Genomic DNA, 15,194 nt, shown 5'->3' with positions numbered 1-15,194 from the left:
CTTTTTTCCCCTCGGAAGCTCCAATTTCAAAGCATTTCGGCGACCCCGAGAGGGATCAGGCCGGGACAGGCGGGTGAGACCCCCGCGAGCCCCCGAACCGCGGCCGCGAGGGCAACGAACCTGCCGGGCCCCGTCCCTGCCCCAGGCCGGCCGCGGGGCGGGGGGGCTGCGTGTGCCCCCCGGAGCCGCCCTGCCCCAGCTTCTCTTCCAGTTCTATCCCGCCTTTTTTTTTTTTTTTTTTTTTCCTGTGCCTGTTTTTCCCTGTTTGCGCCGGGGCAGCCCCATCACGTGAGGCCGGGCCGGGCTGGACGCGGCTGCCGGGGCGCTTCGGTACCGGGGGAGGGGGCCGGACACGCACCCCCAGCCCCGACCTTTGCCCCACATCCCTTCCCCAAAGCGGGGGCTGGATTTGGGGAGGGGGGGCCGGCGTTGGTTCGCGGGAGGCGGCGCTCGCTCCCCCCCGGCTCGGTGTGTTTTTCGCCGCGGTCGCTCGGGGAGGTGGAGCCGGGGCCGCCCCCGCGGGCAGGTGCCGGATGGCGACGGGAGCCCGCGCCCCCCGCCCCGGATCCCCCTCCCCGCAGGAACTCGCGACCCCCGCCAAGAGCAGCCCCCCGGCCAAGGGGGTGCCCCCGGCCACCGACCTGGTGCTGGGGGCCACCGCCGGCTGCCTGGCCTGCTTCCTCACCAACCCGCTGGAGGTGGTCAAGACGCGGCTGCAGCTGCAGGGCGAGCTGCAGGCCCCGGGCACGTACCCGCGGCCCTACCGGGGGGTGCTGCGGGCGGTGGGCGCCGTGTGCCGGGCGGACGGGCTGGGGGGGCTGCAGAAGGGCCTGGCGGCCGGGCTGCTCTACCAGGGGCTCATGAACGGCTTCCGCTTCTACTGCTATTCCCACGCCGAGGACGCCGGCTGGACGCGGTATCCCGGCGGCACCGTGGCCGCCGGGGCCGTGGCGGGGGCGGTGGGAGCCTTCGTGGGCAGCCCCGCGTACCTGGTGAGTGCTGCTCTGCCCCCACGGACCCTCGTGTGTGTAGGGAGGGGTGTTTTGGGGAAACACACCCCCTCCCAGAAAAGGTTTGACATCCTGGAGCTCACTGCATCCTATAAACTCCGTCTCTGGTGCATCCCTTCTCCCCCTGCTTTGCTTCACCCACCCCCCCCCAAAATGTAGGGCTGCTCTGTGCATGTTCTCCCCCCGCTGTGTCCCCCAAATCTTCCCCCTCGAAACCCACAGAACTCCCCCATAAGGAAAAGTTCCCAAAAGAAATTTAGGTTGTTCCCCCCCACCCTTTTTAGGGGGTCTTCCCAGTTTTTGGGGTTGCAGAGTCCCAGCATTGGGTGTTTGCAGGGTCCCTTTGCCCTGGGGTGGGAGGCGTTCAAAGCCTGGAGGTGCCACTTGGCAACACATCTGTGCCCCCCCCATCTGTCAGAGGAGCTGAAACCCCCCCCAAAAAATGTGCTGAGAAGAGATGGGGGGAATGCAGCCGGTCCCAGTAGGGGCTGAAGGGGGTTTTGTCACCTGGCATTGTCCCCCAAGGTCAAGACGCACCTCCAAGCCCAGACAGTGTCGGCCATGGCTGTGGGCTACCAGCACAACCATGAGGTGAGTGGGGACGGGGTCGGGCTGGGGAGGCACCGAGGATATGGTGGCACCTTGTCAGTGCACGCTCCAGGCCCCAGGGGGGACGATGCTATTTTGGTCAGCAGGAATTTAAAGCTGTTGTTCGGCCGCTTGGCCCCGTAACGACGCTATAAATAACGGCGTGAGGACAGAGGGGGTGTGACGGGCACGTGGGGCCGGGACACCGAATCCGGACCCCCTGCGGTGCCTTCAAAGCCCCGCTGGCTTCGTGTCCCCAACAACCAACGTGGCTTTGGACGCCGGGGTGGGAAGTTTTGCCAGGGTGGGAAATTTTAGCCGTGCGTGGGACGCACCATTCCCGTCTCTCCCCGATTTCAGAACATCGCCGGCGCTTTCAGGACCATCTACCGGCAGCACGGGGTGGTGGGGCTGTGGCGGGGGGTGACGGGCGCCATCCCACGCGTGACCGTGGGCTCGGCCGTGCAGCTCGCCACCTTCGCCTCCGCCAAGGACTGGGTCTGCGAGCGCCAGGTGAGGGGACCGCGCCGGCCCGGCCGCCGCTCCCTCGGTGCTCGGGCCGGGCTGACGCGGGCGCTCCCCGCAGTGGTTCAGGAAGGGCAGCTGGGCGGCCGTGCTGGCCGGGGGGATGGTGAGCAGCGTGGCTGTTGCCGTGGCGATGACGCCCTTCGACACGATCAGCACCCGCCTCTACAACCAGCCGGTGGACGCCGAGGGCACGGTAAGGCCGTTCCGGGTAGAGGAGACGCGCGGCTTTTCCCGGGATTGCGGCTGGCGGGAGCGAGCAGCCGGCTCCTCTCTCCCCAGGGCAAGCTCTACCGGGGCTTTTTGGATTGTATCCTGCAAATCTCCAACAAAGAGGGGCTACTGGGCTTGTACAAGGGCATCGGCGCCGTCTACCTCCGCCTCGGCCCCCACACCGTCCTCAGCCTCTTCTTTTGGGACAAGCTCAGGGACCTGGTGCGGCACCAGCAGCCCCCGGGGCCGTAGGATGGGCTCCCACCACCACCAAAGACATTAATAAAGGGGTTTTTCTATTTTCGGCGTCGTTTCGGGGTCTTTGGGGTGGCGCAGAAGGGGGGACGGGACCTGAAACGCTGCGATGCCTCGGCGTGAACGGCAGTGCCGAGGTGGAGGCGGGCAAAGGTGCTGGTGGTCCCCGAGCCCCTCCACGTGCATCCCGTCTCTGCCTTCTTCTCCTCGCCCTAATTTTCACCTCCACGGGGCAGCTGGAGCTGTGGCCGGGGCAGCTGCAGCTGTGGCCGGAGCAGCTGAGCTCCAGCCGCCCCGGTTTGCCCCAGCAATGATTTACTAGCCCATAGAGGCCACTCCCAGCCTCCGCCCCGCGGACCTTGGAGCCGGGGCCTGGCCGTGCGTGCCGTGGCTCCTCTCCATCGAAAATGTTCTCCCTGGGGTCCTGGCTGCCGGCATTCCCCGGGCTGGCCTGGGGCTGGGCACTGCTGGATGCATTCCTGCAAGGTGAGAACGCTGAAGGTGGCACGGGGGCAGCTCGGGGACGGGCCAGAGGACACGGGTGACCCGCTGCTGCCTTTCCCCGCAGGGCTGGTGGGTGCCTGTGCCGTCTCGGTGCTCTGCAGCCTCCTGAAGGTTTATCTCTACATCCAGTGCCTGAAGTAAGCGCCGCCCGGGGCGGGGGAGGTTGGTTTTGGGGATCAGATTCTGGGGTCTGCTGTTGGGAGGGTGGCTCTTGGCACCCAGGGGTGCAGGGGAGGGGCTGGGAAGCACAGGGAGGGTTGTCTCTAGGGCTGTCACCCCCTTTTGGGTGATGTCCCACCTGGCATTCAGCATTCCCCCCTCGCTGTCCCCAGCAACCCGGAGAGGCAGGCGGAGAAGGATGCGATCCGGGCGCAGCGGGCGGTGCTGGAGCCGCTGCACGTGCTGGTGCTGACGGGGCTGCTGGCCCTGGTGGGGTCCCGCGTGGCCGCGCTGGTGGTGCTGGAGTTCTCCCTGCGCGCCGTGTCCACCGTCCTGACCCTCGGCAAGGTGAGATGGGATGGGAGAAACCGGGACACGGTGTGGAGGGAGCTGGGGAATTGTGGATCCCTGGTGGATTTGTTCGGCCCCCATGGGGGATGGAGGGACCGTGGTGTGGAGAGTCCACTTTGCACATGAACCCGGGGGGGGAGAGGCCGATGGGCCCGGGCTGGGCCTGGCCCGGGGGGGGCTCAGGATCAGGGCAGGGCCCGTCCCTGTGCTGGGCACGGCCCGGGCACCTCCAGCCCCGGGGGCATCGCTGGGACCCTCTGGACAAGGACACGGAGGGGCTGGAGCGTGTGCAGGGAAGGGAACAGAGCTGGGAAGGGGCTGGAGCAGCAGGAGGGGCTGAAGGAGCTGGGGGGGCTCAGCCTGGAGAAAAGGAGGCTCAGGGGGGACCTTCTGGCTCTGCAATCCCTGACAGGAGGGGAAGCCGGTGGGGGGTGGGGGTGAGGCTCTGCTCCTAGGGAACAGGGACAGGAGGAGAGGGAACGGCCTCCAGCTGTGCCAGGGGAGGGTCAGATTGGGTATTAGGGAAAATTCCGTAATGGAAAGGGCACTCAGGCCTTGGCAGAGGCTGCCCAGGGAGGTGGTGGAGCCCCCGTCCCTGGAAGTGTTCAGTAGGAGTGTGGATGTGGCACTTGGGGACATTTTTAGTGGTGGACGTGACAGTACTGGTGGGATGGTTGGACTCGATGGTCTTGGAGTCTTTTCCCACCCCACCGACCGCACGATCCCATGAACTGCTGGTGACTGACTGACATCCCCTCCCGCAGGGCGCCCACAGCAGCCAGCTGTACCTGCTGTGCCAGTACTCGCTGGGCTGCGGCGTGTCCTGCGGCCTCAGCTTCCTGCTGGAAGGGGCTCCCCACCGGACCTGGAACCTGCTGCTGGCGGCGGGGCTGGCGGGGCTGCTGGCGCTGCAGGGCCAGCGCCTGGCGCGGCACGTGTGTGCCCTGTACGGGCTGCACAGCCGGGCGCGCTACTGCGGGCTCTGCATCCTGCTCCTCTCCGACGGCCACCGCATCCCGGCGCTGCTGCGCCGCGCCCTCGCCCTGGCCTTCGGCGTGGCCGACCTGGCGGCCGTGCAGCTCATCAACAGGGATTTCCTGTCGGCCGCCGAGGCCGCGCGGTTCTGGACCCCGCTCACCATCTGCTACGCCCTGCTGGTGGTCTACATGCAGGGTGGGAGAGGGGCTCGGGGTCAAGGGGGGCGTCACAGGGTGGGGGATCCCGGGAATGGGGCAGTGTGGGGTGTTTTGGGGTCGTGTGGGGCATCCTGGGATTGTATGGGGGGCATATATGGGGCATCCCACGTATTGGGTTTGGGGTGAAGGGGCGGTGTCAGACAGAGGAGGATCCTGTTTATGGGGACTGCCATATGCAGGATAGGGGTGCATGGGGTATCCCAGGGGTGTATGGTGGATATATGGTACATCCCATGTACTGGGTTTGGAGTGAAAGGGGGGATGTCACAGGATGGGGGATCCTGTATATGGGGCAGTATGGGGTGTTTTGGGAGAGGGTGGGGTATCCTAGGAGTGTATGGGGGTATATGTGGTGTGTGGTGGATTTATAGGGCATCCCATGTACTGGGTTTGGGATGAAGGGGGGGTGTCAGAGAGTGGGGCATCCTGTGTATGGGGGGCATTTTGTGGGTGTATGGGGCTGTTTGGGCATTTTGGGGTTGTATGGGGGGTATATGGGGTACCCCACATACTGGGTTTGGGGTGAATGGAGGATGTCAGAGAGTGGGGGATCCTGTATATGGGGCAGTATATGGGGTATTTTGGGGTTGTATGAGGCTGTATGGCCCCTTGTGGGGCCAGGGAAGGCACAGTGTCCCTGTTCTGGGGTCAGGGGAGGGCACAGTGTCCCCCTGGTTATGGGTCAGGGGAGGGCACAGTGTCCCTGTTATGGCTCTGGGGAGGGCACAGTGTCCCCGTTATGGGGTCAGGGGAGGGCGCAGTGTCCCCCGGGTGTCTCCAGCGCCGTGTCCCTGCAGAGGAGGCCCGGCAGAGCGCAGATGGGGGGCCGGTGTTCCGGACGGTCCTGGTGCGGATGGGCGGCCTCTTCATCCTCCTGCTCACGGTGGGCCGATGGAGCGACATCCTGCACGTGCTGGTGTCGCTGCTGGGGGAGCTGTGGTGCCTGCTCCGCGCCGGGGTCCTGCTGCAGTCCTGCCGCGGGCAGGTGAGCCGGGGGGCACCAGTGCGGGGTGAGGGCCGGGGGCAGCCCCGAGGCCACGGCGAGGGGCCTTTCTGCTCCTCTTCTCCCTGCTCCCTTAGGATTCCAGCCCGCAGCCTCACTGGGACAGACAGCTGGGATCCGGATCGGAGGAAACGTCTGGATGAGCCGCGGGGTGTACCCAGACGGCAGAGACTCGAGGTGGCTTTGCCTGGCACCCCCAAAATCCTCCCCACGGGGACTGAGGAGAAAGGGCTCCCAGAGGGTGCCCGACCCCGTCCCATGGGATGGAGGAGGTCGGGGGGGAAGACTCGTGTGGCCCCTGGTTTTTGGGGACTCTGTGAGGTTGCAGCACTGCTGGAGGTTGTTCCCTGGTCCCGCTGGGATTGCAGGATGCTGATGGATGTCCCGTCCTCACCGGCTGCAGGGCCACACTGTCACAGCGCAGGGGCTCCAGGGGGGCCCCAAATCTTGGAAAATAAAGTTTTTTCCAGCAAAATCCGTGGCCAGAGCGAGTGTTCTGTTGTGCCAGAGAGGGGCTCGGGGACAGCCACGGTGCAGCTCTGTGGGAGGAGGTGGGGGGTGCAGCTCCTCCCTGGAAAGGGAAACTGAGGTTCAGAGTGGGGGTCACCCTCTGACTGGGGGGTGCCTTCGTGCACAGGGGGCACCCGGGGCTGTTTAGGGGTATATGGGGCAGCCTGGGGCTCTGTGGGGGCACACTGGTGTCCCAGGGGTCCATAGAAGCGGTATGGGGCATTTTGGGGGTGTATGGAGTTCCATGGGGGCTGCTGGGAGTGCCTGGGGATGGGTAGGGAGGTCGAGGTTTTCCTGGGGGTCCGTGGGGTCACCAGGGGCACGTGGGGCTGTACTGGGGTACACGGGCACCCCGGGGATGGGGGGTAACGGGGCACCCTGAGGGTGCCTGGGGCAGTCAGGGGGAGCTCAAGGGACAGACTGAGGGTGGGTCATCCCAGAGGACAGAGGGGCACCCGAGGGGCCATGGGACAGCCAGATGGCACCGTGGGGACATATGGTGCACCCTTGGGTCCACGAGGCACCCTGAGGTCCCATGGAGTACTTTGGGGTGCATGGAGGGGTCACGGGGTGCGTGTAGCACCCTAAGGACCTGTGAGGCACCCCAGGGTGCACCGGGCACCCTAAGGACACGAGTCCCCCCGCCTTCCCCGGCCCGGGACTGTGGGGCAGGCGGGGAGAGGAGGAAGAGAGGAGGAGGAGGAGGGAGGAAGGGGCGGTGATGCCGGGCGGCTCTGCCTCCCCGCTGCCCCCGCCGGCGCCCGCGGAGCGCACGGAGGGACCCGCAGCGGCTCCCCAGGTACGGGACAGGGCCGGGGACAGGGCAACCCCCGAGGGGCTGCAGGGCCACCTCCGGGCAGGCGACACCCCCCCCGGGCGGGGAACCTCCCCCCGCAAGGTACGACCTTCCCAGGTAGGGAACTGAGGCCACCCCCAGGTAGGGACCACCCCAGGTGCGGGATTGGGGATCCTCCAAAGAGGGGACAGGGGACACCCCAAATGGGACACGGGACCCCTCCAGGTGATGGGATAAGCACCGCAGAGCCATCCCGGGATGGGACAAGCGGACCAAGAGCCACCTCCAAGGAGGGGATTGGGGACACTCCCGGGGAGGGGACGAGAGGCCCCCTGGCAGGGGGTCGCGGGGGGCCCCCGCCCCATAGGGGACAGGGCACAGCCAGGTAGGGAAAGGGGGCTGTGGGGCTGCACGGTGGGAGACAGGGAATAAGTGAGGGGGACTGCAAGGCCACCCCCCAGGTCAGGGACAAGGGGACAGTGGGACCACTGGACGGGGGAGACAAAGGGACACCAAGCGCTGTGTCCCCCCACCCTATCCCTTTTTCCTTGGGCATCCTCGCAGCACCCTCCAAGAGGTCCCTGGGACAGGGAACACAGCTGTAAAGATCTGTGCCCCATCCCAATTTTGGGGGCCTGGAGATGCCCCAAAAGTGGCCCCTCATGGATCCCACCGGAGCCCCCACCCCAGGAGATTTTAGGGAAGCCAGAGGGGCCTTTTCTAATGTGGCCTCAGCCCCCCAAACCAGGATGGAGCTACGTGGGGAGGGGTGGGAACCCCACAAAAAGGGGGCAGGACCCCCATTACTGCACCCCTGGAGCCTCGACAGGCCCGACGGCCCCCGTTTGGGGGGCACCCGGGGGGGGCCGCCGTGGGGCCGCCGGGATCCCGTCAGCCCCGGCACAAAGAGGAATGCGACGAGCACATGGTTCCCATTAACCCCGGAGAAATCTTTTCTTTCTTTCATTCTTTCTTTCTTTTTTAGGTTGTTTGGGTTTTTTTAAAGAATATTCTTTTTTCCCCTAATTTTCCGCAGCTCAGCCGGGGAGGAGGAAAAGCGGCGGCTCCGGAGGGTGAGGATTTGGGCGCGGGCCGGCAGCGCCGGAGCCCGGCCGGGGTTTCGCCGCTGGGGAGGGAGGGGAGGAGGGAGAGAAGTGCTCCGGGTTCTTTTTCCTCTTTAATCCCTTTCCTGCTTGAGTCAGAGGCTGAAGTCACCGGCGGGACCATCCCGAAGCTTTCCCCCCACCTCGAGGGGAACTGGCTGCCCCCCTGAGAGGATGTGCTGATCCCCATGAGCAGGATTTTGGGGGAGCGGAGCCCCATGAGACCGGGCAACTCACCACACAGGTATTTTTCAAGCTGCTGATTGACCTCCGGGGTGAATCCTGCTTCACCAATGCAGTGCCATGGCTAAAGCCCCTCCAAACCATTCCATTTGGGAAGGCGAAGCTTCCTCCCGGCTGTTTTTCCCATTGGGAAGTTGAAGAGCCAGCCCTGTTCCTTCCTGAGCGGGGTTTATCGGGGTCAGGCGCATCCTGCCGGGGCTGAGCTGGGGGCTGTGTCGGTGACAGGGACGTGGTGGTTCAGAGCACTGTGCCTCAGTTTCCCCACCTGGAAAAATAAAGGGGTTCCACTGTGCTGGAAGTGATTAGCTGGGAACCGAGGGCAAGGAGGGAGGGACTGGGGATGTCGAGACACTCCAAAAAAGGCTTTGCAAAGGCAAAGTCCTATCGCAACCCCATTTTTGAGAGGAAAGGTGGGGTTTTTCCTGCTGCCCACAGGGACTATAATCCCAGGTGGGAGCACTGAGAGGAAATAAAGGGTGTTGAAATGCTTATAAAAGGGCGGGATTTGGCCACAGAGGCGTGAGAATGGGAGATTCCGGCTGCTGCTTCACCAGGACCCTTTGCCCTGTGTCCTCCCAGGCACAGACCATTTACTGCCGTGACGTGGGACTGGGACGTTCGTTCCTTCTCCCTTTCCGGGAGGAGGGAGGCGGGTTGATGCCGAAGGGCAGCACGGCTGCAGGAGCTGCTGGGGCGCCTGCGAGCTTTACCTCATTTTCTCTAAAATCAACCCCAGGTCCGGCCCTTCCGCGGCTCCAGAGATGCTGCCAGGGAAGGCAGAGAAGAGGATGGCTTCATCCATCTTCATCACTCTGGTGCCACCACGGAGGGACGTGGCCAACAAGGAGAAAACTCACCAGGAGCCAGAGCCGGGTGGTGCTGAGGACCCCGGCACCCACCGCCCCCCGATCCCGCTGTCGCCCCCCACACTGCCCAACGGAGGTGAGGGGTGTCCATGGGGGGCTGCAAGCGGTGCTGAGAGGATGATGATGGTGCTGAGGATGCTGTGGAGATGCTTTGCTAAAGGACACGCAGGCAGGAGGGGATGCTGGGGGGGCGGGTTTGGGAGGTTATTCCCAAAATCCCTGCACCCATCCCAGGATGGATCCGGCTGCCAGGGAAGGGCTGTGTTTGCTCTCCACTGCCAGGCACTTATCGGTGCTGTTTGTCCCCTCAGTCGGGACGGCGTTTGCTTTTGGGGCAGGTCGGTGAACGCAGCTGCAGAGCTGTCGGGGCGTTGTTGCAACGGGGTGTTATCATGGTGGGAAATTATCGCTCCCCTAAATGCCCTACATCTGTCTTTTGCTGCAGAAACCCATCCAACTGTGCCTGTGCCTTCATTCCCACCGGTCCTCATCCTCTCCGAAGCCCCCCAGCCCTTGTCTGCAGAGTCGCTGTGTCCGGCACTGCAGCAGCTGGACCTTGCGGCACCCGCCACCCTCCAGGTGAGGATAATGGGGTGCAGACCCCCAGTGCCTCAGTTTAATGGGGTGCAGACCTCCCAGTGCCTCAGTTTCCCCACATGCAGGAGCACAGATAACATGGCTTCATCTTCCCCTGCTCTGCAGGCCCCCTCCTCCTTCCCTGCTGAATTAAAGCCGCCCAAGCTTTGCCAGGTGCAAGCGGACAAGCCGCAGTGGCAGGATGCCAACGGGTACCCTGAGCGGGACAGCTCCAGAGGTAAGGGCGGAGGGACAAAGCTGGCACAGGCTCATCCCGAGTTCAGGAGACTGAGCCAGGCGACTCCAAACCCCTGTCCCTGCTTCCTGCAGACATCTGTGCCTTCTGCCACAAAGCACTGGGGCCGCGGGAGCCGATGGTGGAGGCGATGAGGAAGCAGTACCACCCCGGCTGCTTCACCTGCCGCACCTGCCAGCGGCTCCTGGCCGGGCAGCGCTACTTCCAGAGGGATGGGCAGCCCCTGTGTGACACCTGCTACCAGGTACCCTCCTCCCTGGGGACAGCCAGCACCCTCGGGGCGGGAGCTGGCATCTCATGGCGTGTGTTCCCCAAATCCCAGGCCACGCTGGAGAAATGTGCCAAGTGCCAGGGGCTGATCACGGAGCGCATCGTCCGTGCCCTGGGCAAGGGTTTCCACCCCGACTGCTTCTCCTGCGCTGGCTGCAGCCGCGCCATCGGCGCCGAGAGCTTTGCCGTGGACGAGAGGGGTGACGTGTACTGTGTGCCCGACTTCTACAGGTTGGCAATGGGGGAGCGTCCCCCAGCTGGGGTTTGGGAGCTGGGGTTTGGGGGCTGGGCTCTGGCTGTCCCTGTCACCCCACAGGGCTCACACCACTCCTGTTTGCCCCCTCCAGGAAATACGCCGCGGTCTGCAGCGCCTGCGAGCGCCCCATTGTCCCCTCTGAGGACAAGGACACCTACAAGATCGAGTGCCTGGGACGCAGCTTCCACGAGAGCTGCTACCGCTGCGAGGTACGGCCCTGGCAGGGCTGGGGACCCCCAGAGCTGGGGTGGACACTGAGCCTTGGCTGGCATGGGGTCTGCAGCACCCGGGGTAATTTTTTATCCCACAGTTTATCTTGCAAGTGATGGGGATGGGGAAATAAATAAATAAATCAATCAATCAAGGGGTGGTGGTGATGATGCACCTGGAGGAGACCTTCGGCTTCGCAGGCTTTTGATCTGGTTTGTTGCTTTTTCCGAGCGCTGGTGGGCTTTGCAGGAAAACGGGGTGTGACACAACATGAGGACCCCCTAAAACATGCTGTGCCTTTCCCCTCTCGCCCCCAGAGCTGCGGGACGCCGCTGTCCCCGGAGCTGACAGAGAATGGGTGCTACCCCCTGGACAGCCACCTCCTCTGCAAGTCCTGCCACATCCACTGGCGGAACGAGTCGTCCTGCTGAGACCCCACGGCTCACCCATCTCTGTCGTCCAGTGCCAGACACCACAAAGGAGGTGTTTTGAGGGTGATCCTGGGTGTCTGCTGCACCCCAAAATTCCTGCAGAACTGGTGTTTTCATCTCCAAAACATACCTGGGCCCCTGACCCCCAGGGCTGGCCGGGGGAGCAGCGTGGATATATCCCGACACAGCCCTGCACTCACCATGAACATGAAATGGCCTGACAGAGCAGCAGTGGCAGAGCAGAGGTTTTATTCTTTATTTCTTTTTTTAAACTCCTTTTTTAAGGCCAGTTTGGTTTTCTTGGGTGTTTCTTCTTCCTTCTTGAGCCTCTTTGGGGTTTCACTGAAATGTGTCTCTCTGTGGAGAGCGGGCACTGATTTAGTTACTTGCAGTTAAATAAAACCCCGAGTCTAAAAACTCGCATTCCTTTCATCCGCCCTGCATTCCAAACCTATCAAATCTGAGTTTAAAAATAAGGAAAAAAATCCACTTTTTGGATTTTATAGGCATGGCAAGTCAGGTCACTCAGGCCCACAACAGTTGATTTTGGGGTACAGCTATTTGGCAGATGCCGCTGTCACCTGGGGGAGAGCCAAGGTTGATTTTTGGGGGTGGATTTGGGATTTGGTGATCTCATGGGGTTGATAAAAGGGTTTTAGGTAGTGGTTTAGGGTTTTTTTGCTGCCTGTCTGTCCTGGAGCCAGCAGAGGGCAGCTGGAGAACAAATTCCTCCATCAGGCAGCAAAACTCCAGCTAAATGCATCCAACAGCCCCTTTTCTGCACGTTATTCAGGATAATACCACTCTGTCATCGGAAACCTTTTGATCTTCTCTTAGTCCATGCCCCAAACCAGCCAAAATTAGACCATTCCTCTGCATGTCCAACATCTGCACAACCGATGTCACCAGCACTGGGTGGCTTTGTTTGCGAGGGCGTTGCAAACCAGGCGGAGAAACATCTCAACTTTCTTTTTAACCGAAAGTGCTTAAAAAGCCACAAATCGAGAGCAGAAAAGAGCAAGAGCATGTGAGATGATGTTTAATGCTTTCCTGATGGAAACAGGGAGCTGGAAACAAAGAAAACCAGCACCAGAGCAGCAGCTCTGGGCTCCTGGGTCACGTCCGACATCTCTCTGGTGCGTGCTGTATTTATGAATGAAGGGGTTAATGATGGTTAATTAATCACATCAACAACTATTTCCTGACAACTCTTCCCGTCTACAAAGCCGATTACTCAGTGTTCGTTAACGAGCGTCTCCGGCCCATCAATCAGCTCGTAACTCACTATAAACAAATTTATAAATAAGATGTTAAAGTTGCGGTTTGTCCCGGTCACGTAGGTTGGTGGCTTTGGGTCTGGTTGGGTGGGAACCTCGTGTCCCGTGCCGTGGAATTCTCGTGCTCAAAGTCAGCTCTCTCTCTCCAAAGTTTGTCGTTCTGTAGGGAAAACCAGGCATCAAAACGATACTAAAAGAAGTAAAAAGATGTGGTGGTGGCCAAGGGGAGCAGGAAAGGGAAGGCCCAGGAGTTGCTTGGTTTTGTGCAATAAGGGTATTTTTCCAAGTAAGCTTTTTGGGGAGGATGGAAGTGCTGACGCTGAGAGGTGCTTTGGGTGTGTTATTCCAAGCTGTGCTATCCCTCCACAGAGGAATGGTGGGAAGGGGTTGGATATTTCCCTCACAAAGCAACCCAAGACGGGCTGTTGGCAGCGGGACTGCAGTGAGTTTTGGCTGGAGGGAGGCAGGGAAATGCTTTTATTGACACGAAGCCTTGGAGAAGGTCCTGGAAAGCGAGGAGAAAGGAAAGGCACAGCTGGAGAGTTTGGCGGCGCAACAAAGGGATGCAGGAATGGTCAGATTTGGCATGTTTTTCCAGGAGCAGAGGATGACAAGGGACAGGGATGGATGGACACGGAGGTAAGAGGATAGAAGGCTGATCTAAGCCTTTCTCTGCCCGGATAAGGGAGAAGCGTTACGAGCCGAGGCATGGGGAGCGTCACTAAGGAAAGCACAGCCCCGTGCTTTCCCTGGGGAGGATCTCGAGGAATTTGGAGCTGCGTGCAGGAGAGAGATCCTGCAGGGGTGAGGTTGAGGAGCTGAGTCCTGTCCTGCTGCCAGGCAAACCCTCGCCGGCTGTGACAGCTCAGCCCATCCTCGAGCTGCTCACCCTGTCACGAGCACTTCTGCGAGCGCCCAGGTTTGCTGGCAAAAATGAACCGAGCACAACCCACGTGGAGCAATAGGATTTGGGGGGGTGTGGGATTCCCCAAAGCCTTGTGGAACCCCTCAAGACCACCCAGGTGTAGAAACCACGTGAGGTTTCTCATCCCGGTGGCAGTGGACAAGGGCAGAGAGGATCCCACCCCTCCGAACGCCAGCGGCTGGGCCCTGCCCTTCCCTTGGCTGCTGGAATAAGCCCGGCAGTCCTTGCAATCCCTCTTGGCAGGCTGAGGAGAGCGGGAAGGACCTGGCTGCCCTCCAAGGAGCAGCAAATGCAAATATTTCTTCACTCCAGGCTGGGTGCGGCTGCGGATAAAATTTCCTCGGGCTTTCCCAGCGAAGGCATCCGATATCCTACTCTGCTGCGAGGCCAAGTTGCTCCCGGGAATACAACAGTGCATCCCATAAAAAAAACCTCCCAAGATTATCCTTCTTGCAGCTTGGACTTTTAAAAAGAGGTTTTAAATTAAAGAAGGAGCTGCCAGGCACGGCTGTAGTGGTTTTAAATCAGTGGTTAAAGTGTTGCTTCGTAGCGAAAAAAGACCTTTCTGCAGGTTTTGTTGGCAAATTGGAGATTTTCGGTGTGGCACAAGGAATGTGAGATGATAAAGGGAAAAGGCTGGAAAGTGCCTTTCCCTCCAGCATCCCCTTGGCCAGCTAGGAGAAATGGGAAAAGCAGAGGGAGGGATGAACTGGAGATGGACGGATGAGCTGTACTCCTTGTGTGCCTTTGCAGTGCCATCACGACTTTCAAGGTGCTGGGAAGGAGCTGAAGCAGAAGGAAACACTGCAGGAAGGGAAACTGAGTCTGAAACAGTGACCAGGGAAAGGGTCTGGAAAAGGTGCTGGGAGCAGGTTGGGTGCTGGTTTTCTCGCATAGGATGGAAAGAGCTGCAGGAAAACCAGAGTTTTCCTCTGGGCATCCCAGGTTAATGGTAGCCACATGCCAGCTGGCTCGCTGCAGTGTTGTTCTTCCCCACAGGGTGTTCAGATCTATTTCCTGCACTTTCCTGTCACCAACACAACCTAAAAATCTAACATTTCTTAAATGAAAAGTGGACTGATCCTGCTGGCTAAGAGAGACAAGGGAAAACCAGCAGGGATCATGTTGGGACCAGCCAAGCCCTGGATTTCTCTGGCTTCGTTATGCAGCACAGGTGGGATATATATTTAAAAAAAAGGCAAAAAAAGTAATATTCTAATAGCCTCCTTTTTCCCCCAGTTTTCCTTGCAAAAGCGAACCACCCACTGATGTAGTTTTAAAGCACATCAGTTTTGATAACATGAGGGAAAAGGGATGCAGGCTGATGCGCAAGCGCGTTACCAGGCTGCAAGTGCTACACTGGCTTATTTATAAAAAAACCCAACAAACCAACAGATAAAAAGCCCAACCCACCCTATTTCTGAAAATAGACACACAGCACACGCCTGCAAGTGAGGTTTTGTCATTTTGTATCTCAGATTTCCTTCATCGTATCAGCAATTTACAGCATCCTGCAGCCTTATTTCCTGAAAATTAACAATTTTCACCCAGATTTGGCTTCGAGTAGTTTAAGTTACATCTTTATTTTGCTGGAGTGTCCAGTAGAGCCTGTGAGGTGTTTTATTAAAAAAACATGGATATTTCTTACAGAGGTTATCCTGTTTGTCAAGG

At 60.5% G+C, this 15,194-nt stretch overlaps 3 protein-coding genes across 4 annotated transcripts; all 3 read left to right on the top strand.

Moving 5' to 3' along the window:
* The first annotated feature begins 291 nt into the window (after positions 1-291).
* SLC25A34 (solute carrier family 25 member 34) lies at positions 292-2,905 on the top strand. Of its 2 annotated transcripts, XM_050322372.1 has the most exons (5): positions 292-992; positions 1,536-1,601; positions 1,959-2,111; positions 2,185-2,319; positions 2,406-2,734. In XM_050322372.1, exons 1-5 carry the CDS (start codon positions 534-536, stop codon positions 2,586-2,588), a joined length of 996 nt encoding a protein of 331 aa, XP_050178329.1. In that variant the 5' UTR covers positions 292-533; the 3' UTR covers positions 2,589-2,734. The 2 variants fall into 2 exon arrangements, with proteins under 2 accessions (XP_050178329.1, XP_050178328.1); XM_050322371.1 differs by having other exon boundaries at positions 1,959-2,319; positions 2,406-2,905.
* Positions 2,906-2,948: 43 nt separating this feature from the next.
* On the top strand, positions 2,949-6,258 carry TMEM82 (transmembrane protein 82). Its single transcript, XM_050322373.1, has 6 exons — positions 2,949-3,077; positions 3,160-3,232; positions 3,428-3,602; positions 4,370-4,778; positions 5,599-5,786; positions 5,882-6,258. Exons 1-6 carry the CDS (start codon positions 2,999-3,001, stop codon positions 5,945-5,947), a joined length of 990 nt encoding a protein of 329 aa, XP_050178330.1. The 5' UTR covers positions 2,949-2,998; the 3' UTR covers positions 5,948-6,258.
* A 2,143-nt stretch (positions 6,259-8,401) lies between these two features.
* FBLIM1 (filamin binding LIM protein 1) lies at positions 8,402-11,660 on the top strand. Its single transcript, XM_050322422.1, has 8 exons — positions 8,402-8,457; positions 9,193-9,398; positions 9,768-9,901; positions 10,055-10,136; positions 10,229-10,398; positions 10,477-10,655; positions 10,772-10,889; positions 11,208-11,660. Exons 1-8 carry the CDS (start codon positions 8,402-8,404, stop codon positions 11,319-11,321), a joined length of 1,059 nt encoding a protein of 352 aa, XP_050178379.1. The 3' UTR covers positions 11,322-11,660.
* Positions 11,661-15,194: the final 3,534 nt, after the last annotated feature.

Source organism: Myiozetetes cayanensis, unplaced genomic scaffold (genome assembly GCF_022539395.1).
Source record: "Myiozetetes cayanensis isolate MyiCay16 unplaced genomic scaffold, myiCay2020 scf28, whole genome shotgun sequence".
Taxonomy (NCBI): domain Eukaryota; kingdom Metazoa; phylum Chordata; class Aves; order Passeriformes; family Tyrannidae; genus Myiozetetes; species Myiozetetes cayanensis.
Note: the sequence above shows the minus strand (reverse complement) of the source record. Positions and strands in the feature narration are given on the sequence as shown.

Coding starts and splice junctions, on each gene's coding strand:
- SLC25A34 (XM_050322371.1), top strand. CDS start 534: ATGGCGACGGGAGCCCGCGCCCCCCGCCCCGGATCCCCCTCCCCGCAG. Junction 993..1,535: donor TGGGCAGCCCCGCGTACCTG/GTGAGTGCTGCT, acceptor TTGTCCCCCAAG/GTCAAGACGCACCTCCAAGC. Junction 1,602..1,958: donor GCTACCAGCACAACCATGAG/GTGAGTGGGGAC, acceptor CCCCGATTTCAG/AACATCGCCGGCGCTTTCAG.
- TMEM82 (XM_050322373.1), top strand. CDS start 2,999: ATGTTCTCCCTGGGGTCCTGGCTGCCGGCATTCCCCGGGCTGGCCTGG. Junction 3,078..3,159: donor GCTGGATGCATTCCTGCAAG/GTGAGAACGCTG, acceptor CTTTCCCCGCAG/GGCTGGTGGGTGCCTGTGCC. Junction 5,787..5,881: donor TGCAGTCCTGCCGCGGGCAG/GTGAGCCGGGGG, acceptor CTGCTCCCTTAG/GATTCCAGCCCGCAGCCTCA.
- FBLIM1 (XM_050322422.1), top strand. CDS start 8,402: ATGAGCAGGATTTTGGGGGAGCGGAGCCCCATGAGACCGGGCAACTCA. Junction 8,458..9,192: donor CCGGGCAACTCACCACACAG/GTATTTTTCAAG, acceptor AATCAACCCCAG/GTCCGGCCCTTCCGCGGCTC. Junction 9,399..9,767: donor CCCCACACTGCCCAACGGAG/GTGAGGGGTGTC, acceptor CTTTTGCTGCAG/AAACCCATCCAACTGTGCCT.